Below are 19,385 nucleotides of genomic sequence, written 5' to 3'. Positions count from 1 at the left end.
GTGCGCGAGTGCGTGTGTGTACGTGTGGTGGATGTTTATGTGTTTGAATGTATGTCGGAATGTCAGTGTGTTTATTAAAGATATATCATACTGTTCATTGTGTAAAGGCTAGGATCTTGTGGAAGTTGTTTTGTGTACTGCAATAAAAACAAAGCTAAATGTCTGCACGACTTTTTCCTCATTCGCTTTTTCATGAGAACCTTTACAAGGCTTTCTGAGAAGTTCCAGATGCTTGTTTGCGGCCTTTTGGGTGGCAAGCCAAATTTTAATGGTTTTCAAATGTTGTTAGAATCGGCAACGCTGTAATGCACTTACAAATGAAGCACTTTGAGACATTGAAACATTGTCATCATTGGACACATTAAAATCCTAAATACTGTAATTTATTTCACAAACTCTGACAAGTCATTTGGCATCACAAATACAGTCTCTCCTCAGATTATATTGAGCTTGATTTTTTTTCTCATAAATGTAAATTTCCCTCTTTTACATTGGTTTGGAACCAACATGAAAATCATTCGTTTACAAGCACACTGATCAACACTTCTATACTGATGCAGCTCTTCCCAGTGAACTACATTACGTCTGATTTAATACATTTCAGTCATTTATTGTCCTCTTCACCACTCCTCCTCAACCCATCATCAACCTGCAAAGCACATTGGGACATATTGTTCAAAGCACCGATGGGACCGATGGTCTTCACCAGTCACACCTGAGACCGTTGCAGGTTTTAGGAGATTGGAGGAGCTTATCACAGTCCTTGCTACTCATCCTGATGAACAGGCCACTGAAAGCATTATAACACATCTATAAATATTGCTATGGACATTATAATACAGTACAGTGCATCATTGGCTCGTTCCCTTAAGAAAAGGGTTCAGTGCGTTAAGATTGCCGCCAGGGCTTACTGTAGGTCCCAGTAACTGTAAAGACATCCAGAGAAAGCTTCATATCCAAGCTCCCACACCTTCCCTCTAAAGCATAGCTGAGCCAGACTGGAATTCTGCCCCTGTGATGGGGAATGATTTGGGAAAATTGCTTGGTATTCCCAGATGAGAGGAGGAATACCTTGCAAATGTATGATGCTTGAAAGGCAGGTTTAAGTCTTTTGCTCTGCCGCTTTTCATGCTTCTTACAGTTGGCGGGAACAATAACGACACTTATGAAGGCTAACTCCTCAGTGGCCGATGTTCCCATGTAAGTATGTAGGTAGGAGAAAGGCAGCTGTCAGCAGGAGAAAGAGATGGCTAGTAGAAAAGACACTGGCAGGTTCAGGCTTCACTGCAGCACTCGTAGATGTTGTCCTCCACAAGGGCAATGACCTGCTCGAACTTGTGGTGCAGCTGAGTGCGACGTGCAGTGGGGTTAGACTCCAGAGCACTCACCACCTGACCGAGGGAGGCAGAAAAGAAAAACACAACAAAGATGACATTCAGTGGCTTCTGAGCATTCATGCATCTATCTAACTAGGAAAAAAGAGGCACCTGTCTGGACATAGAAAGACAAACGAGAGAAAGGGAGGGCAACAGAGGAACAACTGAAGTGCTTCAGCCTCTTCTCATGCCTTCACGCATGCCTCCACACCACAAAAGCGTTTGCTCTTCACATATTTACAAAACCCACATCTGCTCTGTTATTCATGCCCAATAGTTGTCACCGTGTCAGTGGGATTTATGGGCTCTTAGCAGCAGTGCGCTACCAGGCAGAGCGAACTGAGCTGGGGCGAGAGAATAGGCAATCAGGGGCCATTCACACGGCTCTGTGAATCAGAGTCTAAGCCCTTGGCCCACGTCAGTACAGTAGCATGACAGAGGAGAGCAGCTAAATGGTATTATCATGAGGGTGCTCCATTAAGGCACAGTCATCACTGACTAAGCCTCTCCTGAGAATAGTCACAGCAAGGAAACATGGGGGGGTAGTTCAAAGAGAAACAGGAGATATGAGGCAGCAACTTCACTGCATCATCAAACAGATACGGGCAGCGGCTGAAGAGGGGGTAAACAGCGCATTGTTTGCATAAAGTGAAAGGTATATGTGGGCTGGATGGGAGGATTGGACACATAAAATGGTGGCTGCTGCGGGAAAAATAGTTCATATCTGATTATTTCTGCTCTAAGAGCAGCAAATAGTTATGAGTGCAGATATTTGATCAGGCCACTGAGAGACATGGTGTAATGTTGTTTACAGTGTGCTACATCTCTCGACATGCACATGATATTCCACGCCGATACGTCATGGTCTGATACCCGTCTGTGAAACAGCAAGAGGGATCGGCTGAGGTGGTAGAAAAGGGCCAGTTCAAACATGAGTAACATATCTAATCTGAATCAGAAAGTCAGACAAGGAACGTTAGAATCTCTTGTCTTACCTGGTTTCTGTATCTCTTGGCATATTTGTAGATTTCAGTCAAGGCCAAGTTGGTGTTGAAATCGTTTCTGTATTTCTACAAGGCGGAAAACAAACTGTTAGATTCAGTTCCCAAATAAACATGCATGTAATTACAGTGTTTTGCTAAACCAGATGACTAACACACAAGGATGTTCTTAACACTTTACTCACTCTTGACTCCTCAGCCAGGTGAGCATTCATCTCCTGCTCGCTGAGAGGTGACATTTCCTGTATCTGCTGGTAGTAGCACTGCACTCTCTTCTTATACTCAGGAATCTCCTTGGCATACAGCAGCTTGTTGGTAGGGGAGTCCTGAAAAAAAACACATTTCAGTCGGGAAAGAGTTAACTATTTATTGCAGCTACATGCATTTTTAGTGGGCCAGTGTGGCTGTGTTCATGTGATGCAAAGGAGCAAATCTGAGCAAGCTTAACAGTGATTGTCCCTGAGCTCCGCAAACCCCACTGGCAGAGCCTGAGATACACAACATTTGATGAACATGAACACATGTTAAAAATGTTCAGAAGTCATGTACAACTAAATGCTAAAACAGGAGGAGGCTGAAAGCACTGTAGCAGCAAGGATGCAGAGGTCAGTTGTTGTCATAGGCATGACTGGAGGGTGTATGGAACATGTGACTATAACCACTGCGATTCTCATGGTCCAACTTTAACCTTTAACGCTACTCTGAGGGTATTAATTTGTGTATTAATAATTAAGTACTGGACCTCAGTTTTTTTTTCAGTCTGTAATCAGCTGCTAACATCCTAATAAGGAGCTGTTCAGTGAGACTTGATGGTATTTGTTAATGGGCCAATCTACACCAGCCTTAAGTGAGACAATAGGGGGAGGGAACAGTTTCCTTTCTACACAACAGAAGACTCAAACACTCAGAGCCAGAGAAGGAAAATTCCAGTATAAACAATATTCCTTCATACCTCTGCCACTCTCTCCACAGTCACTTCAAGCTCTCGCACTGGTGCTTATTCAAGCGGGAATAAAAGTAGCGGGGCTAAGAGGTTGTGGGCATACTCAGGTATTAGTGGTGACTACTGTTGCAAGCGAGTGTGTGTAGGCCTTTGTGAGCTGTGTGTGTGCGAGAGAGAAAGGGACGGAGAGAAACTAGGACAGGGAAAAAGAGACGGCCAGCTACAGCTTTCAGCATCAGTGAATGTGCTTACAGTGCACCTTAATATTTCTATGTGTCATGAGTTATTTGTGTCACCTAATACGTGCGTTTGTTTGCGTGTTTAAGGTGCTGGCAGAGTGGCCATGGTCGGTCCTTCTGATAGGGAACCCTCTCTCTTCCTGTCCGCAAGGTCACTTCCTGCTGTTCACCCATCTGCCTGGTAACCCCCCAGTGACCTCGTGGCCCTCCATGTCTGCATCTTGCCAGATAAGAAGGTTTCCGTGGAAACAGCAAGCATTGCTTAGTTTCCTACCCCTCTCTCTCACCCCTGCTATGCTCCTGCTAATCCATGCCCCTTCACTGCCCTGTCCCGAGGCCATCACTCACGCTCGTGCACATGCACATGCACAAACAAGCGACTGTAAACACCAGAGGAAAATGTAGAGGTGTGTCATGTCAGTCTCCTTGACCTACAGGACAAAATGCAGCCATATCCTTGAACCTAGTGACTCCACAATACATGCAGAGCCAGATGCGATATGTTAATGAGGAGGCTGCAGACACACTCTGTGCAAGGATTTATGCATTTCTTTGCATCCATATGTATGTACCTGCCTGCATGTACATGTGAATACTGCTGCCATGAGTGCACTGGCTCTTTGGCACTGAACTGAAGTATATAAATCAGACTATTTCTTAGTGAAAGAGGAGCATTATTTGATGAGTCCTCGGCTCCCTCCAGGGAGGAAGCCAGTCAGAGAGAGACAGGAAGCAGAGCATGGTCAGGGTCACGGTGTCTGAGGGATGAGACGGATTTGTGAGCAGTGAGGACATTGACATGCAAGCACGCACACACACACACACGCATACACAGACGCAGACAGACAGACAGTCATATGCACGCCTACACACACACAGACACACATGCACCCACACACAGCCAAAGAGGAGATCCCTGGTGCTCATGACCTTGGATCAGCCAACTCTGCTGAAATAACATGAGGAGAGGTAGATGGAGCTGACAGTCTGAAGGCTTCACAGGGGAACTTGGGAATTGTGTACACATGTGTGCGTTTGGTAGATACATTCATAGACAACTGAACAAATCTGATACATAAATACATGTTTCTATGTATTAAATAACCAGTAATCAGTAATAATCAGGTAGATATGATACATAGATGTTGCACGGTAGATTAGAGGTTTTCAAACCTCACAGTTTGAAAACCTTCTCAGAAGGATGCGGAGGGAAAGACATGAGGCAAAGATACCATATGAGGTAAAAGGAAAAAGTGCATAAAAATGTGTGCTGCTTGTTGGAATCATAACTTAACAGGCAGAGCTGAGGCACATATCTTTTTTGAGTCAGTGTACACTTCCCAATGATAATATCATTGCCAATGTACATCATGAACAAATGTCCATAATCATATGAATAGAAATCATAGACAAAGATGCTCCATGTAAGGACTTTCCTGAGAATCATTACATTTTTCACTTTCACATTCTTCAATACCAAAGTAAACCAGGGATAGTTGCCTGTGCATCCATGGGTACATTGCAGACAACTGCACGTAGCTAATTCTGCTTACTCTTATGGTGCCAGTTTGCCAAATACATAAAGAAACATAGGTTAGAATTTTGTCTCAGGGACGGGAGCATTTAAATAGATATATACAGTAGGTAAATGGATAAATAATCTCACCTTGCCAAGCTGCAGGTCAGAAATAGAGCAGGCATCTATGAAGGCCTGGGCGATGACAGACAGACAGGCGTCCATGTGATCCGTCTTATCGATGTCAAACACAAACTGAGGATTCTTCAGGATATTTACCCAGAAACGCAGAGGTAAACTGTGTAGAGAGGCAGAAATAAGCTTTTAAAACCTTGCACTTGCACTGGGAGGTGACCAAAAGGGACTTAAATCACAGAGTTTAGTCGACCTGTTGGTTTTCCAGATGTGCAGGGTGTCTGGGTCCGTGATGCCCCGTTTGTCAGCCTGCTCCTCCAAGAAGTCAAAGAAATATTTGACAGCCAGAGGGGGGCGGTCCGGAGGGATGCTGAGGATGGCTTGAAAGAGGTCATCCAAGAACTTCTGAAGAGTTCCCTGCGGAGGCAAAGAAAAAAAGGCTGCTCATACATACGCAGAGACGTGGTTTCATGGGATGTTGGAATTTCTAGACGGCTCCTGAGGCTAATATGGGACATAAAACCAAGAAATAGAAAGAGGGCTTAAATATCGAGCTGTAACATAAGCCTCTTTGTAGTGGAGACAAACAGCCTCTTGTTGCTGGTGTTTACCTTGGTAGACAGCAGGCGCGTCAGGTAGATTTCAGGCAGGACCTTCTTGCGGTGGCTGTGCCTGTGTGACTTCTTGGTCTCCATTAGCTCATCATGAGGTAGGACCTGGAAAAGCAGAGGCCAAAGGTCAACACACTGCACACACACTGAAGTAATAAACCCCCTCACAAGCAACTAAATGAATGCTCTACTGTCTCTGCTGTCTCAGTTGTCAGAGGGGAATTTTCTGTTTCTTGCATTAGACACATGATCCTGAGACCACATCAGGGTATTTTGAGACGGTACATAATATACAGAATTGAGGAAGTGATGGCAGTTTGGAAATTTTCATGATTTTCTTTGGTTGCTGTGTGCTGGATCATGTTTCTGTCTTGCTCATACAGGTCTACATAAGGTGGAGAGAAGAAAGAAGCAGTCAAAATCCACCTAGTTGTGTCAAAAAATGGCTACAGAACTGTCCTTAAAACTAACTATTCACCCGGCAAATTGTGTTCCAAGGAACTCATTATTTTAAAGTCAAAGGGCCCATATCTTGGCTGACGTTTATAAAAGAGCTTAAGCGGAATTAGTGCTGTCATGTCCTCTCAGCACCTTTCCTTTTCACCTCCATTCACCCCCATTCTCTGTGTTGCCTGGCCGGCTCTGGGCTGACAACAGGGGCGCACACAGGAAACGCACACTTATAGAGAGTCACGCTGATTATCTATGAGGAGATACTCACCAAGTGTACATACTTTTCTGTATCCAGATCTTTAACTACGGAGAGAGAGAGACAAAAAAAGAAACGTACAGAATGAAACAATGTGCAATCAGCAAGGTGGAGACCTGAGAGAATGAGAGGAGACAGGAGGAGGGGGCACAGAGGAGTGTGACAGATAGGAGGGAAAAAAAAACCACTGGGAGATTGACAGGAGAGCAAGGGAGATAGAGTACATGCGAGAGGAGAAAGTGATTAAGGTGGACTGTGGGCCGGTAGGGGAGGGGAGCTGTCTGAGAGAATGAAAGAGAAAGATTACGAGCGAAAGGAGAGAGAAAGGAGAGAGATTAGGGGAGACAGACACACGGAGTCTGTGATTGGTTCTGGAGCCGGTGTAATGAGATGGTAATGCTCGGCCAACGCTGGGAAAGAGCATTAAATCTTGCCGGTTTATATATAGATGTAAACACAACGCGGTCATACAAACGCAGGAACAGGTATGAATTTGTGAAAACATGTAGACACATGTCCAAATATGAACTCAAAGCAGACACAAATACAGTTAATGACTATACACACACACACACACACACCAGCAAAAACAAAGGCAGGCATTTGTGCAAATACACACACAAACGCACACACAAAAGCATAGTGAATGTGTTCTCATTACAGACTGCTCTGCCAGAGATGCTCCTGCCCAGCGGGCCTCAGTCCAGACCCTCAACACTGATCACAGGCAGGCAGGACAGTGTTTTATATTAGCCAGGGAGCACTACAGGCTCATAACACCCCCTTGACGCTTTGAAGCCAGAGCCAGGTTTGGTCCACATAAGCCTATTTTTGGCCCAGAATGAATGAGAGGAGAGGCTTTGATGGACAGAGCCTGAGCAGAACTGAGCTCTGGTCTGGTACTGATTATGTAAGGTAGACCCTGGACAACAAATGGACAAGCCCATTAAAGGCTGCATGTAAACTCATCTGTCAACAGGCAGGGCAGTCGTAATATTGTGTGTTGAGGCTGGACAATAGGCCAACTTGCGTCGCATTTATTCCCATAAGCTGACATTCGCTAATGGAATACATCCATAACACAGAAAAACAGGTCTGAATGAAGCGGTAGCATAACTCCTGTGCAAAGCAGGAGGGTAGGTGTTGTGATTTATATCCGCTGTGTCTTTTTGGGGACCAGAGGGTGTGTAGTTTCATGCATGTTTACATGACCGTATCATGTTCTCGTGATCAGCTAAGCATGTGCTGTTTCCTGTGATCGAGTGAGTGTGTGTATTTATCCAAGAAGCGTGGGTGAGTGTGTGTGACAAAGCAACAGGGAGTGGGTGTGTTTGAAGGTGACGTACCTCTCCCCAGGGTGTTCTCTTTCTTGTCTTTCATGCTCATGGCCAGTGATGCCCCCTCCGGGATCTGTGAAGGGAGAGAAGGAGAGGGGGGGGGGGGACGACGACGAGAGAGAGGACAGGGGGCACAGGGTCAGGGGTGAGCTCGGGTGCACCAGAAAAGCATCATTAAGCATGCCCTCGAGGGATTGTGGTGTTGAGAGGTGCGTATGTTTGTGTGTGTGCATGTGTGTCAGTCTTGCGTGCATCTAGAGTGGTGGCAAGTCTGCAGGAGCCTGGCCGGGCTCATTAAAGTCAACCCGCAGTGAAATGGATTGAACAGCCTTGCCAGTGAACCCGGACTGTTAGTACACGCTGCAGCTCACTGCTTTCACAGCTCTGTCCCCATGGCTCAGCAAAAACTAAACAGAGCACTTAACAAGTACAGGTAAAAAGTCAAAGGCCGAGGGTCACTGAACGACTGTTTACTCACGCACAAATGAACTTGGACATAAGCAAACACACATACACACATAAAGAAAGTCTTACTGGGATACCACATATAACACCGTCCTTATTTCTTAGTGATTTTTCTTTATAAGAAAAGTTTGCTAAAACTTTATTATGACCATTAAAAATAACGCATCTGTATTCTTTCCTTATTTACAATACATTTGTTGCAAATGTAATTCACAATTCTTACATTTCCTGCATTATTGTGTAAGTAAAAGTAAATTATATGATGTACTTTGATGAATATATTTGTAATACCTGATGTGTGTAATGATAATAATAATGTTTCCACATCACACCTGTGTTAGTTTATCATCAGACTCAGTTTCCAAACTAGTTTTGATATCACAAGATCTTGTTGGTACTTAAACACGTTCAGCTGAGATATGAGGTGAGTTCTAGTGTCAAACTTTGCACAGTGAAGGTCAAACATCCAACTTCTGAATAAACATTTTGCAAAGTCATTAGTTTCTCATTTACAAGTACTCAGCCAAGTGTCAAGCTGTCTCGCTAACAACTTCAATCATTAATGACTTTGTCTTTTACAGTTAATACAAGATTTAATTCATTTAAGCCCCCCTCATCTCAAAAACATGTTTCTCACTTGTGTGATGCTTGACCTTCACTGTGCTGAATGACATATGTGCAGAGTTTGTTTTGACGCTGAGCTGCTGAACAGGGAAAGTTTCTCTCTGCTCACCTTGAATCTCATCTGTTAAGTTGTTTACGAATAATAAATAATTGTTCTTAATAAATGGTCTTTTTGGGAGCATCTATTCAATTTCTCTTGAAACTTTTGAAATGAACAATATTTGCATATTCATAGATTCTGGGTTTTTCAATTAGGTAAAAGCAGTAGGAATATAATGTGAGGAATTTTTAATAAGGCGGGTTATCTTCTTTGTCGAGAAAAACACATTAGGCACAAATTACTGTTCCAAGTTTTAAAACATGTTTGGAGGGGATCTTTAAGTTGAGATTAAAATGTTGTGACAAGTAATAAAATCATGAGCATAAATCATGTATGGTAAAATAACATGATTTTACCTAACTACTGTAATATCATACACTCTGGGTCTACATTCAGACACTGCATAGGAACAGTATAAAAGCAGCAGCTCTGCTACATCTATGCTGCTTTAAATAACCTCTGCATAACATCATATAACAGCAGATGAACACCAAAAGAAGCACTGACCAACTGTGTACAGCCTACAGTACAAACCCAGAGTATCCTCCCACCCATGGACAGCCAGTGACACCATTTATAAGGAGTTCTCACCTTCAACACCCCCGCTGTTGCTGTTACAATATCAGGGATATACAGGTACGCCATGACAGCACTCACCACAGTGGCCTCACACAAACACACACACACACACACACACACACACACCTGGTAATGGAAGACCGTGTTGAGCTTCTTCCTGCCATCCTCCATCACTGAGGAGTTATCCAGGTCCTGCAGCAGCTTACTGTTGCTGCCAGAGTCAAACCACTCTGAAGGAAGGACGGGTGGGTGAGGGAACAGGAAGGATACAGCAGAAGGGAGGAGAGCGATATTAAACAATTTCATCCTAAATTTGGAAAATAATATGTGAGACAGTGCTCTAACTTTCTGTGTCACGACCTGTGGAAATATTCTTGGGCCATTAATCAAATCAGCTCTGCAGGCTCCGCAGCTTTTGAAAGCAATAACTCTTTGTGATTATGACCGTACACTCTCCTCGATGCATTCTGTCATTTATTATATTGCAGCCTCAGGTTAGCTGAGCTTCATGAGAGGAACTGACCTTTTGCAAAGGAGATTACTATATCGCGGAGAGTTTGGATGGGGAAAGGATGAAAATAATCAGAGAAAATATGCTCTTACCCAGGTCTACATCCTCTGCTCGGGGCCACTGGGAGAATGGCAGGTTTTTATAAAAGGCCTCAAGGATTTTTTCCTTGACCTGGCAGATTGTGTCTGTATTCATGACCCTGACAGACAGCGAGTCCATGCCACAGCCCTGGAAGGACACATTGATGTTCTGCAAAAGCAAACAGACAGCAATACATTTCAAACTTTGAAAAAAAAATGTTGAGTATGACTGAAACTTCCTGGCAGTCAACTGAATTAAAGGCGTGAGTTTGACATTGACCTCTGAGCTCTATAAAGCAGAACAGAGTGAAGATGAAGAATCAGACCTGCGGCTTGGCCTCCACATTCTCGCGGAGCAGCCACTCCTCATTGAGGGTGTAGCGGGCCTTCCCCGTGATGGCGTCTATGGAGCCCTTGTTAATCTGCTGCTTGATCGCACACAGCAGCAGGAAGAAAGGCTCACCCACTGTTTCCTGAAGAACATACCAGAGAGTTGAAGTCAAACATCAGGGCGGTGGTAATGATTTTTACTCAAGCCTGCTTTATAACTGAGCCTCCTTCTTCTCCATCCTTACCTTGAGGTAGCTGTACATGCAGATGGACATCCAGTTGGTCAGCATTTTCTCCACGACAGACTCAGTGCGGCGCAGCATCAGTTTGGGGTTCTTGGAAGCCGAAGCATCAATCAGGTCAACAAGTAGATCTTTCATAATGCTGGTGTAGTACTCCAGTTTACCATGAAGGGCGATGGTGAGCAGAGACGCCAGGCTGCATCTGAGCGGTGAGGAAACAGATTAGGAGAGGAGACAGATGAGCAAAAACATGATCTTGCAAACATGCCCTGTCAGTGTGTGGTCAGTGGAGATTTAAAAATAACTACATTACAGAAACAACAACAAGGTTTTGTCAGCACCTGTGACTGCACAGCCGAATAAAGGCCTGATCTAATGTGGTGAGTGTCTGGGTGAGTAAGTCCAGAGGTGCAGGGGATTTCCCCAACAAAGCCCCTTTAATCCAGGAGAAGGGGGCCACATCAGTCAGTAAGTGCTGACGCTGAGCGGGGACAGGGACGGGGACGGGGATGTGGTCTTGCCTCTGGAATTTTTCTCTAATTCTCCACAATGACTTGCTAGTTTTAGGACATCAGGACCAAAACAGCTTCACAGAGGAATGACCGAGTAATCATAAAGCTGAAGCAAACACTTTTCTGAACTGTTGAGATATTTTGTGCTGTGTGTAGCAGCTACAGACAATTTCAACCACAAGAAGCTCTTCTGGCAAACACTAAAAATAGAGACACCTACTGTATACAGTATGATGCAATGCAATATAACAGATACACAATAAACACAACCAAAAGTGTTTTTCATAGCTTTCTTTTAGACTACTACTTTGGTCATCTAAGTGATGGTGCTATAGTTGTATTGAAATGCATTTCAAATCATTTTTCCACTTAATTTACAATTTTTTTATAGAGTTAAACCTTCATGAACTGATTTTCTGGCCACTGCATTTTGGTCACTTTGCTAGTTGCAAATATAGTCTGTTTGCTGTTTGGTGCTGTGCAGGTAGTGGACTGTGGGTTTTCAGAGGAACAGCTGTCAGCTGCGACTCAGAGAGAGAGAGAGTCAACTAGTCATGGCCATAAAACCAAAACAATGAGCTGAAAGGTGTTGAAATACTCTGCAGAGCTGAGGGGAACTGCAGAGTCAGGCGATGCCTTTCACGTACATGTAGTCATTAGATCCATTGTTAATTACAAAGTATTGATTATAGCAGCTTTAAAAATACCTCAAGATATGATGCGATACCAATTAAAAATCCACTGGTACTGGTATAGTGCAATTAAATCTGTGCCAGTAAATCTGTAAAATCTAAAGTCAGTCCTTGCCAAACATACACGAGTTGATGCATTTACCTGTCTCGTACAGCAAAGTCCTTCTGCTGTTCCAAGGCGTGGACAAAGGTGACCAGGAAGTGCTTGTTATTGAGAAGAGTGGAGAACAGAGTGATGCCCTCCTCTACATTCGGCCTTGTTGTGTTGTTGGCCTGATGACAGAGGGAGGATCAAACAGTTATCTCTCTGTGTGATTTCAGCTAAAATGCATTACACACCTGCTGCTCCCTCCCTAATCTATTTCACCACCTCTTGTCTCGAGTGACCCACGCTCAATCACAGCTCTTCTTTCCGCCTCTTTAGGCATCCCCCTCTCTGGTTCTCTCTACAGAATCTGTATCTCCCGCTCCGGTCCCTGACTGTGTGTGATTGTCTCTAAATGTGCCGAGTCGACTTAATGAGTATGGTCTATCTATAGGTGCGACTAAGCAGCAGTGTGATGAAGTCTTCCCTCTGGACTACAGCCATATGGTGTGGTTTGCTGCCTGACAGAAGGAGAACAGGGGTGTCCATTAAGATAAATGCCCGCCTGTGAGATTTATTTGCTGTGACCTGGAAAACACTTCCTGGGAAGACGATGTGGATCCAAGGCACTTCATCACAGTAAGACAGGCTCCCCCGGCTGCCGACCCAAAACTAGCACTGCAATCGTTACTTTCTCTCTTCCTAACGAAGTGCACACACACATGCACGTGCTTCACTTTCAGCACAGCACGCATTCACGCAAACACACACACACACACACACACCAACTGGAGATGGATTTCTATGAAAAGCGTACTGTCCGGCTATCCAAGAGCCAGTGGGAAGTGTGTCAACAACCTGCCATCAACTTGGTGGGCAGCGTGTTTTTTTGTGTCTCGCTCTCTAGAAACCACTGACTGACATGCATTAGTATTCAGATGCAATCACACAAGAGTTCGCACAAACACATACAGCACACCGACACACTCCACACACACACATTATAAAAAGCACACAAAGGCAGAAATGCACAATATGCTTTTCTTTACTCCTAATCAACAACAACCCCACTGTGAAACCTTAATGTGCTTCAGTGTGACCCAGTTGAGAGGCAAGGGAGTGAAAAAGGGCCTAAATCAAGGCACTCTGGCAGAAGAAGGCACAACCTAACCTAACACCCTAATGGCTTAACCCTTCACCTGCCAGTCCTGCAGCAGCGGGTGGGTCTCTGGCAGCGCTCGAGGGCCCAGACCGTCATTCTCGTAGGCGGGCTGAACCAGACTCTTCTCGTAATCGGAGCACATCTGAAACACACATAAACACACACAGAAAACTGTAATACAAAGTCAGCTCTAGTTGTAAACACAGGAAGATGGATAGACAGGGAAAACAAAAAGAGCCAGCCAGGAGACTTTGGTGGTAATTTTGCAGTCTGGAACCAACAGGCAGAATTTCTTGATGAGGCCCTGAATGGGCCCTGACTGACCATGAAAAGGAAACATGACACCGTGACACAAAATGTCATGTGCCTTAATGGCTTTAGAAACAAACTGACCCAGAGCCAAGAGGCCGCCTTTCAACACAGTCATTTCAGGAGAGCTAAGTTTGGCTTGCATTCTAACTGTGTCTGTGTCTAACATTATTTTGTGTGTGTGTGTGTAATCTAAGAGAAGCAGAAGCTCTCGTGGAGAAACAAGAGCACAAAAGGTCGTGAGTGGAGTGTTCGCAGTCTTAGCGGAAAAATATGGAGAGACGATACTTAAGCAGCAACGCTTGAATTTATGTTCCGCTTCATGCAGGCTTTCAACACTCTCCCCACTCACTTCCTTCACAACAGAAAACAGTGTCCAGTGTCCACTGCAACAAACCGGCGCGGCTGCCGTTGCGCAAAAGCATGTAGCCTTGCAAAACAGTGTGGGTGTGTGAGCTGAGTGAGGAGTGTGTTTTGAGAAATCAGGGGGAAAGTTTCCTTGTCTCAGTGCCCACCATTGTTCTGTCTCCTTGAAGGTCCATGCCTGTGGTTGGAAGACAAAGCCCGCTGAGTTGTGTCTGTCTGTATTAGTGGGGAAAAACACCCACCAACAGTCTACCTTCAGGGTGGATCACCCATCAGAAAAATGCTTACCTACAGAGAACACATTAACTCTCCTGCAGGGTGCTTAACAGAGCTACACAGCGCTCGCCATCTAGGGTACGTTTTAAAGTTCCAAGGTGAATTTTTATCCTGCATATTACAAGCAGTGCGACATGTGAAATGGGACACGAAAGGAAACAAATATTAAAACCCCATTGAGACAAATGGTATTGTCAGTGTGCCAGCTGAAATCAGATAGCTGGGAAAAATAGGCTTTCTCACCTTGGGGAAGAATGTGCGCGTGACGAACTGTTTGTACTCCAAAAAGGGGATGCCCTGGCTGCGATTCAGCTCCTTGGTCAGGTCTGTCATGTCCGTCTGCAGCTCTGCAAACCCTGAAAGGACAAAAGAAAAAAAAAAAATAGAAAAGGGCTTGACTCCCGGGAGTGTTCTGAAACCTCAGTCCTGTTTCTGGCCTCTTGAACTTCATTTGTTGCTAAGCAAAATGAGTCCGAAATCTGTTCACAGGCTAATGCAATAATCATCTCTCCCAGGCTGCTGTGGGATCTGTGAGAATCAGACGCAGAAATGTTATCATTTAATTTCCTAGATCTAATGTCACATATACCAAAATATACCAAATGCTGATCCGCTGATTTTTTTTCCTCTCTTTTTCTCTCTTTGCCAGATTGTGCAGCCCAGTGTGGCATGCAGGCAAATATTTACCAAACAACAATCAGTGCAGCCAAATCCAGTCTGAGGCCCTTATCCAAAACATGTGTGCAGGCTGGGGTTTACATGCTGCAAACAGTATCAGCATGTCCAGACACTGACTTGAATCTGCATGCTAATATTGTAGCCACTTTATTGGATAGCTTGTTCTAGGAGAGGATAATGTTCTCCTCTAATGAGACGCTGGAGATCCCTTTATGGAAAAGCTCTTCCTGACACAGGATGAGAGATGTATTTGGGTTACAATGCCAGCTTCTTCATACCGTGTTTGTGTAGAAAGAAGGGAATACAACACCTGAGGGATTTAAAATGTATTTCATTACTCCTCCAGGTTATTTATCCTCCTGCTCACTAAAGCGTCCACGAAACCACCCGTCAGTTCACACCACCAACTCCTGATTAGACGCAGCATGCCTGAATACCAAACCTCCCCTACGCTTCACTTTTCAGACAAATACCAAAACCTTCTTGATCCTGTAACCTGGAATGTGTCAATTTCCCGTCTTCCTCCACTCCCTCTTCTTCGGCTTTTATCACATCTTTCGTCTATCCCTCACTTTATGCACACTCACCCTGAACTCGGCCACAAATCTATCTGCGTCCTCTGACTAAATAACCTTTCCTCCCCTGCTCCTCCCACGCCTCGGCTTCTCCCCAGCCCTGACTCCCGCTCCTATCTCTTCCTCCCTCCGCTTCTTTTTCTCTATCCGTCCCCCCATCTCTACACCATAAATCTGGGTGCACAGACACGGAGTGGCCTTCACACTGCTTTACTCTAATGCCCTAGACACACACACACACACACACACACACACACTCAACATGCACACACAGGCGTTGTGTTCCCATAGGGCTGACACAGTAGAGGTAATGCAGCCACTCAGTGCATCTTGTGTGTGACTGATCATTTGTCAGACTCTGTGTTTTATGAGTCACGCTTACTAGGCACAAATCTGTCAACTGTTGTATCTCCCTCCCACTTTAACCTAGAAAAAATCTCTAACAAACTCACATGTTGCATGCTCACACACACACTCACACACACACACACACACACGGACATGCACAAACTGACAAACACACAAATATATGTGGTCAATATTTCTGTCTTCCCACAAGCTCTTTTTTCATGTCAGTCAACACAAAGCGTCATTTGTGGTATAAACAACTCCAATAGCAGAGCCTGTACAATAGCAGAGGATGTGAGTGCGTGTCTGTGCATGAGTGGGCTCTTGTGGAAACACACCTTTACGGATCTCCTCTCTGATCTGGGACTCCATCTCCTCCATTTGGAGTAGAGTTTTCTGCCAGTAGCGTTCCGCCCTTCGGCTCTTTGTGCAGTACACTACAAGAGCTGAGACAGACAAAATGCAGTTTATGTACAGCCTGTTTCAACTCAGAGACTGTTATCACACGCTGAGTGCTTCCAGTAAATCAGAACATAATGAACAGGATCAAAAATGTGTCTACAAGAAAAACATTGTTTCTAACTGTGAGATTATGGAAGTGTGCATTTTCTCAGAAATTCAATTCTATGAATATTTGTAAATATAAGTGTTTTAGCCTAACGAGAAAAAAAAAGTGTTCTGCAAATATTAGATTCAAAGCAGGAAGCAGTGTGAAAATTTATACTGGCACAATTTTCACCCCTACACCTGCCCTGCACAGACAAAAATTACAGAAGACATCTCGCACACACAAAGACACACATAGGCACACAGACTGAGCAGACAGAGAGGGGAACAGTCAGGGCTTTGTGCTTCGGGTACTGAGGAGGGATGAAGAAAGTGCGGGAATCTATGACCCCTGAATTCCTTTTATCTGTTCCACATCTGGAGCATCCATTGCAACAGCAGGCACACATCCATCATCTGCTGGTAAGTATGTATACACAACCTACCCACGGTACACAGCAACAGCAGCACGCAGCACACCACAATGGATACCACGATGGCCAGCTCGCTGCTGCCAAGCTGCACTTTGGCGATGGTGCGGCGAAAGTTCCCAACTTGCACCTAGAAAGTGAAAGAGGAACAACACATGAAGCTGAGCTCCTCCAAAACCTGCCTCTTTTTTGGTTTCCTTTTGTCGCCATTACCCTTATTTGCTGCTGTGTATCTCATCATGTCATATATATTCTTTTATTTCATTTTAATCATAGTCGTTTATATGGGTGCGACCCACGTGGATATCAAACATACCGTTTCAGGAGTTAAATCTGTCAGAATAAATAACACTTACATAAAACCATATGTTGTTAACAAAAACCTTATTCTGTTCCCCCTAGTCTTTTATAATCATCAAACAACAGGAAGTCATAAGAGATGAAGGACAATTTATTATGGCAATTAAATCACCATATAAAGAGCAATAAAACTCACCAAATAACATAAACAACAAAGCCTTTCTTCTTCAGGAACAACATTAAACTAACTCTGCCTATAACTAATAGTACTGCACCTGAACAATAAAATCAATTTGTGCCTCGCATAACGTTTGATATTATAGTTTTATTGTCAGTTTTGATTTTACAGGTTTTTTAAAAATGAGATAATAATTCAGATTTATGCCGTACCTCAGCAGAAACATTTGCATTTTTATGAATACTATTTAACACTGTGATAATAAATAAGATATATCATATAAAATAAAGATTAAACCTCAACTTGTCTGAGACACCCTTATGAAATACCCCAATTATAAGATCTGTCTGTTGAGCTGCTGTTCAGACAAGTCTACACCAAAGCTGTGCAATGATGTGAAAATCTGAGTGATGTGATCTGTTTTTCTAAAGTTTTTTAAAACCCATGCAGCAGCATTTTGGATAAGCTGGAGGTGAGCCACTGATTTATAGCAGCAGTAAAGAGAATTAGAGCAGTACAAGTGAGATGAAAGAAAGGCACAGACTTCTGCTTTCCTGAATACTTGGTTGTATTTTTTTCATAAAGAGTCGCCACTATTCCGTTGTAAACATTGTACATCTGCTATGGCTAACTGTTCTCAATCATGATCAGCCAATAAAGTGCATTTGTTTGAGCACAGAAAGTCGGCGCGTTTAGTACTTTCTTTGTAATAATAGGCAGTGTAACATGGGCAGCTTTTAATGGGAACACAAGCACACATGCACATTTGCACTGAGACAACATTTTCTTCATGGTCACAGGTGCAGACACAGAAAAAAATTACACACAGTAGATTTTGAAAAATGGTCTCTTGCTGCAACGAGCAGGAGGAGTCACTCAGTTCAGAGTAACCCAGATGTGACAAGAAAAGGACTTTCACTTCTGCCTTCTGATTAGTCAGCAGGGTCTCTGTGGTCCCTCCTCACATCTTTCCCTCTCCTTCCCCAATCCGAACATACTTCATAAAAAGAGCCTCAGATAAAAAAGCCTCCAATCCTCAGACCAAATCCCCCTTACACTGGTCTTACTCTGAGGGGGAAACTGGCTCACTGGGCTCCCTCCCTCTTTTCTCATTCCCTCTTTCTCTTTCTGGTCCAGGCGGTTATTTACCCAGACCAGCAAGAGAAGGCCTTCTTCCAGAGACTGCAGCCAGGCCTGGTGTAATGGAGGGGAAAATGCCATTGTTCCATGTTCCTGTTTCGCTCAGGGTACAAAAACACTGCCTCCCCACATCCACTTCTGCAGCTCAGCTCCACTTCAGAGCCAAGCACAACACGGGCATGTAAAAATAGATCTGCCACCGAAAGTAAGTGAAAAGACATAAATGGCCATAAGCTATACAGCAGCCCAACATGTATGCATTTATTCAAATGTGCCTAGACAAAAACAGAAAAATGTGCATGCACTCTGTTTATGCCTCTGTCGAATGTGCACACTAATCATCCTCACTGCTCATATGCATGCAGCCCACCCATTTGTGTTATGACATCTCATTTGACCCTTGCCCTGCCTTTATGTCTCCTCTAATTGCCTGTGTTTATTCTAAGGCATCCTGAGAGACAGATTGGGGTGGGTGGGGTGGAGAGCGAGACACAGGTACACAAGGAGAGAAGGAGAGAGACGGGGGGGACAGGGGGAGGGGGCGGGGGGGGGAGAGCTTTCCTTCTATTTCTGTGTCAGAGTGGGGAAATGTGTCTTATAGTACAACTTAACCGACAGACAGAGACAGACAAACATATGTTTCTGAGCTATTTCGGCAACCACTCACAGTCTGGCTCATATTTAAATATAGATGAATGCTTCCCCCACTTAATAAAGCCCCATTAAAACAGAGCAGAATGGGCAAGAACAGATGGGAAACGTGGGTAGAGGAGAGAGAGTGTCTGGTTTTATCAAGATTGCGCAGGGCTCCACCGAGTCTTGATTAAGACCTTTAATTGTGATGGAGAGAACTCAGAGTCAAAACAAAAGCACAGACGATGAGTGAGATCATCCCTGAGTCAGAAGACTGGGGTCTCGCTGTGAGCAGGTATGTGAGCTATCTGTGTGATAGGTGATTGTGTTGGTGATGATAGACGGACTGATAAAAG

General features: G+C 44.2%; 1 protein-coding gene across 1 annotated transcript in view; it reads right to left on the bottom strand.

Moving 5' to 3' along the window:
* Positions 1-352: 352 nt before the first annotated feature.
* Positions 353-19,385, bottom strand: part of plxnd1 (plexin D1) — a 59,344-nt gene continuing 40,311 nt past the window's right edge. The window contains exons 20-36 of the mRNA XM_070839886.1: positions 16,794-16,908; positions 16,140-16,247; positions 14,444-14,556; positions 13,287-13,391; positions 12,145-12,275; positions 10,802-11,000; positions 10,553-10,699; positions 10,239-10,395; positions 9,762-9,865; positions 7,877-7,940; positions 6,543-6,577; positions 5,822-5,926; positions 5,464-5,627; positions 5,226-5,373; positions 2,563-2,703; positions 2,372-2,446; positions 353-1,391 (exon numbers count right to left, since the gene is read on the bottom strand). Coding sequence (XP_070695987.1) covers positions 1,275-1,391; positions 2,372-2,446; positions 2,563-2,703; positions 5,226-5,373; positions 5,464-5,627; positions 5,822-5,926; positions 6,543-6,577; positions 7,877-7,940; positions 9,762-9,865; positions 10,239-10,395; positions 10,553-10,699; positions 10,802-11,000; positions 12,145-12,275; positions 13,287-13,391; positions 14,444-14,556; positions 16,140-16,247; positions 16,794-16,908 — 2,028 coding nt within the window. The 3' untranslated portion in view covers positions 353-1,274. The remainder of the gene's footprint in view (positions 1,392-2,371; positions 2,447-2,562; positions 2,704-5,225; positions 5,374-5,463; positions 5,628-5,821; positions 5,927-6,542; positions 6,578-7,876; positions 7,941-9,761; positions 9,866-10,238; positions 10,396-10,552; positions 10,700-10,801; positions 11,001-12,144; positions 12,276-13,286; positions 13,392-14,443; positions 14,557-16,139; positions 16,248-16,793; positions 16,909-19,385) is intronic.

Source organism: Pempheris klunzingeri, chromosome 11 (assembly GCF_042242105.1).
Source record: "Pempheris klunzingeri isolate RE-2024b chromosome 11, fPemKlu1.hap1, whole genome shotgun sequence".
Classification (NCBI taxonomy): domain Eukaryota; kingdom Metazoa; phylum Chordata; class Actinopteri; order Acropomatiformes; family Pempheridae; genus Pempheris; species Pempheris klunzingeri.
The sequence above is the reverse complement of the archived record's forward strand: the minus strand, read 5'-3'. Positions and strand labels throughout refer to the sequence as shown.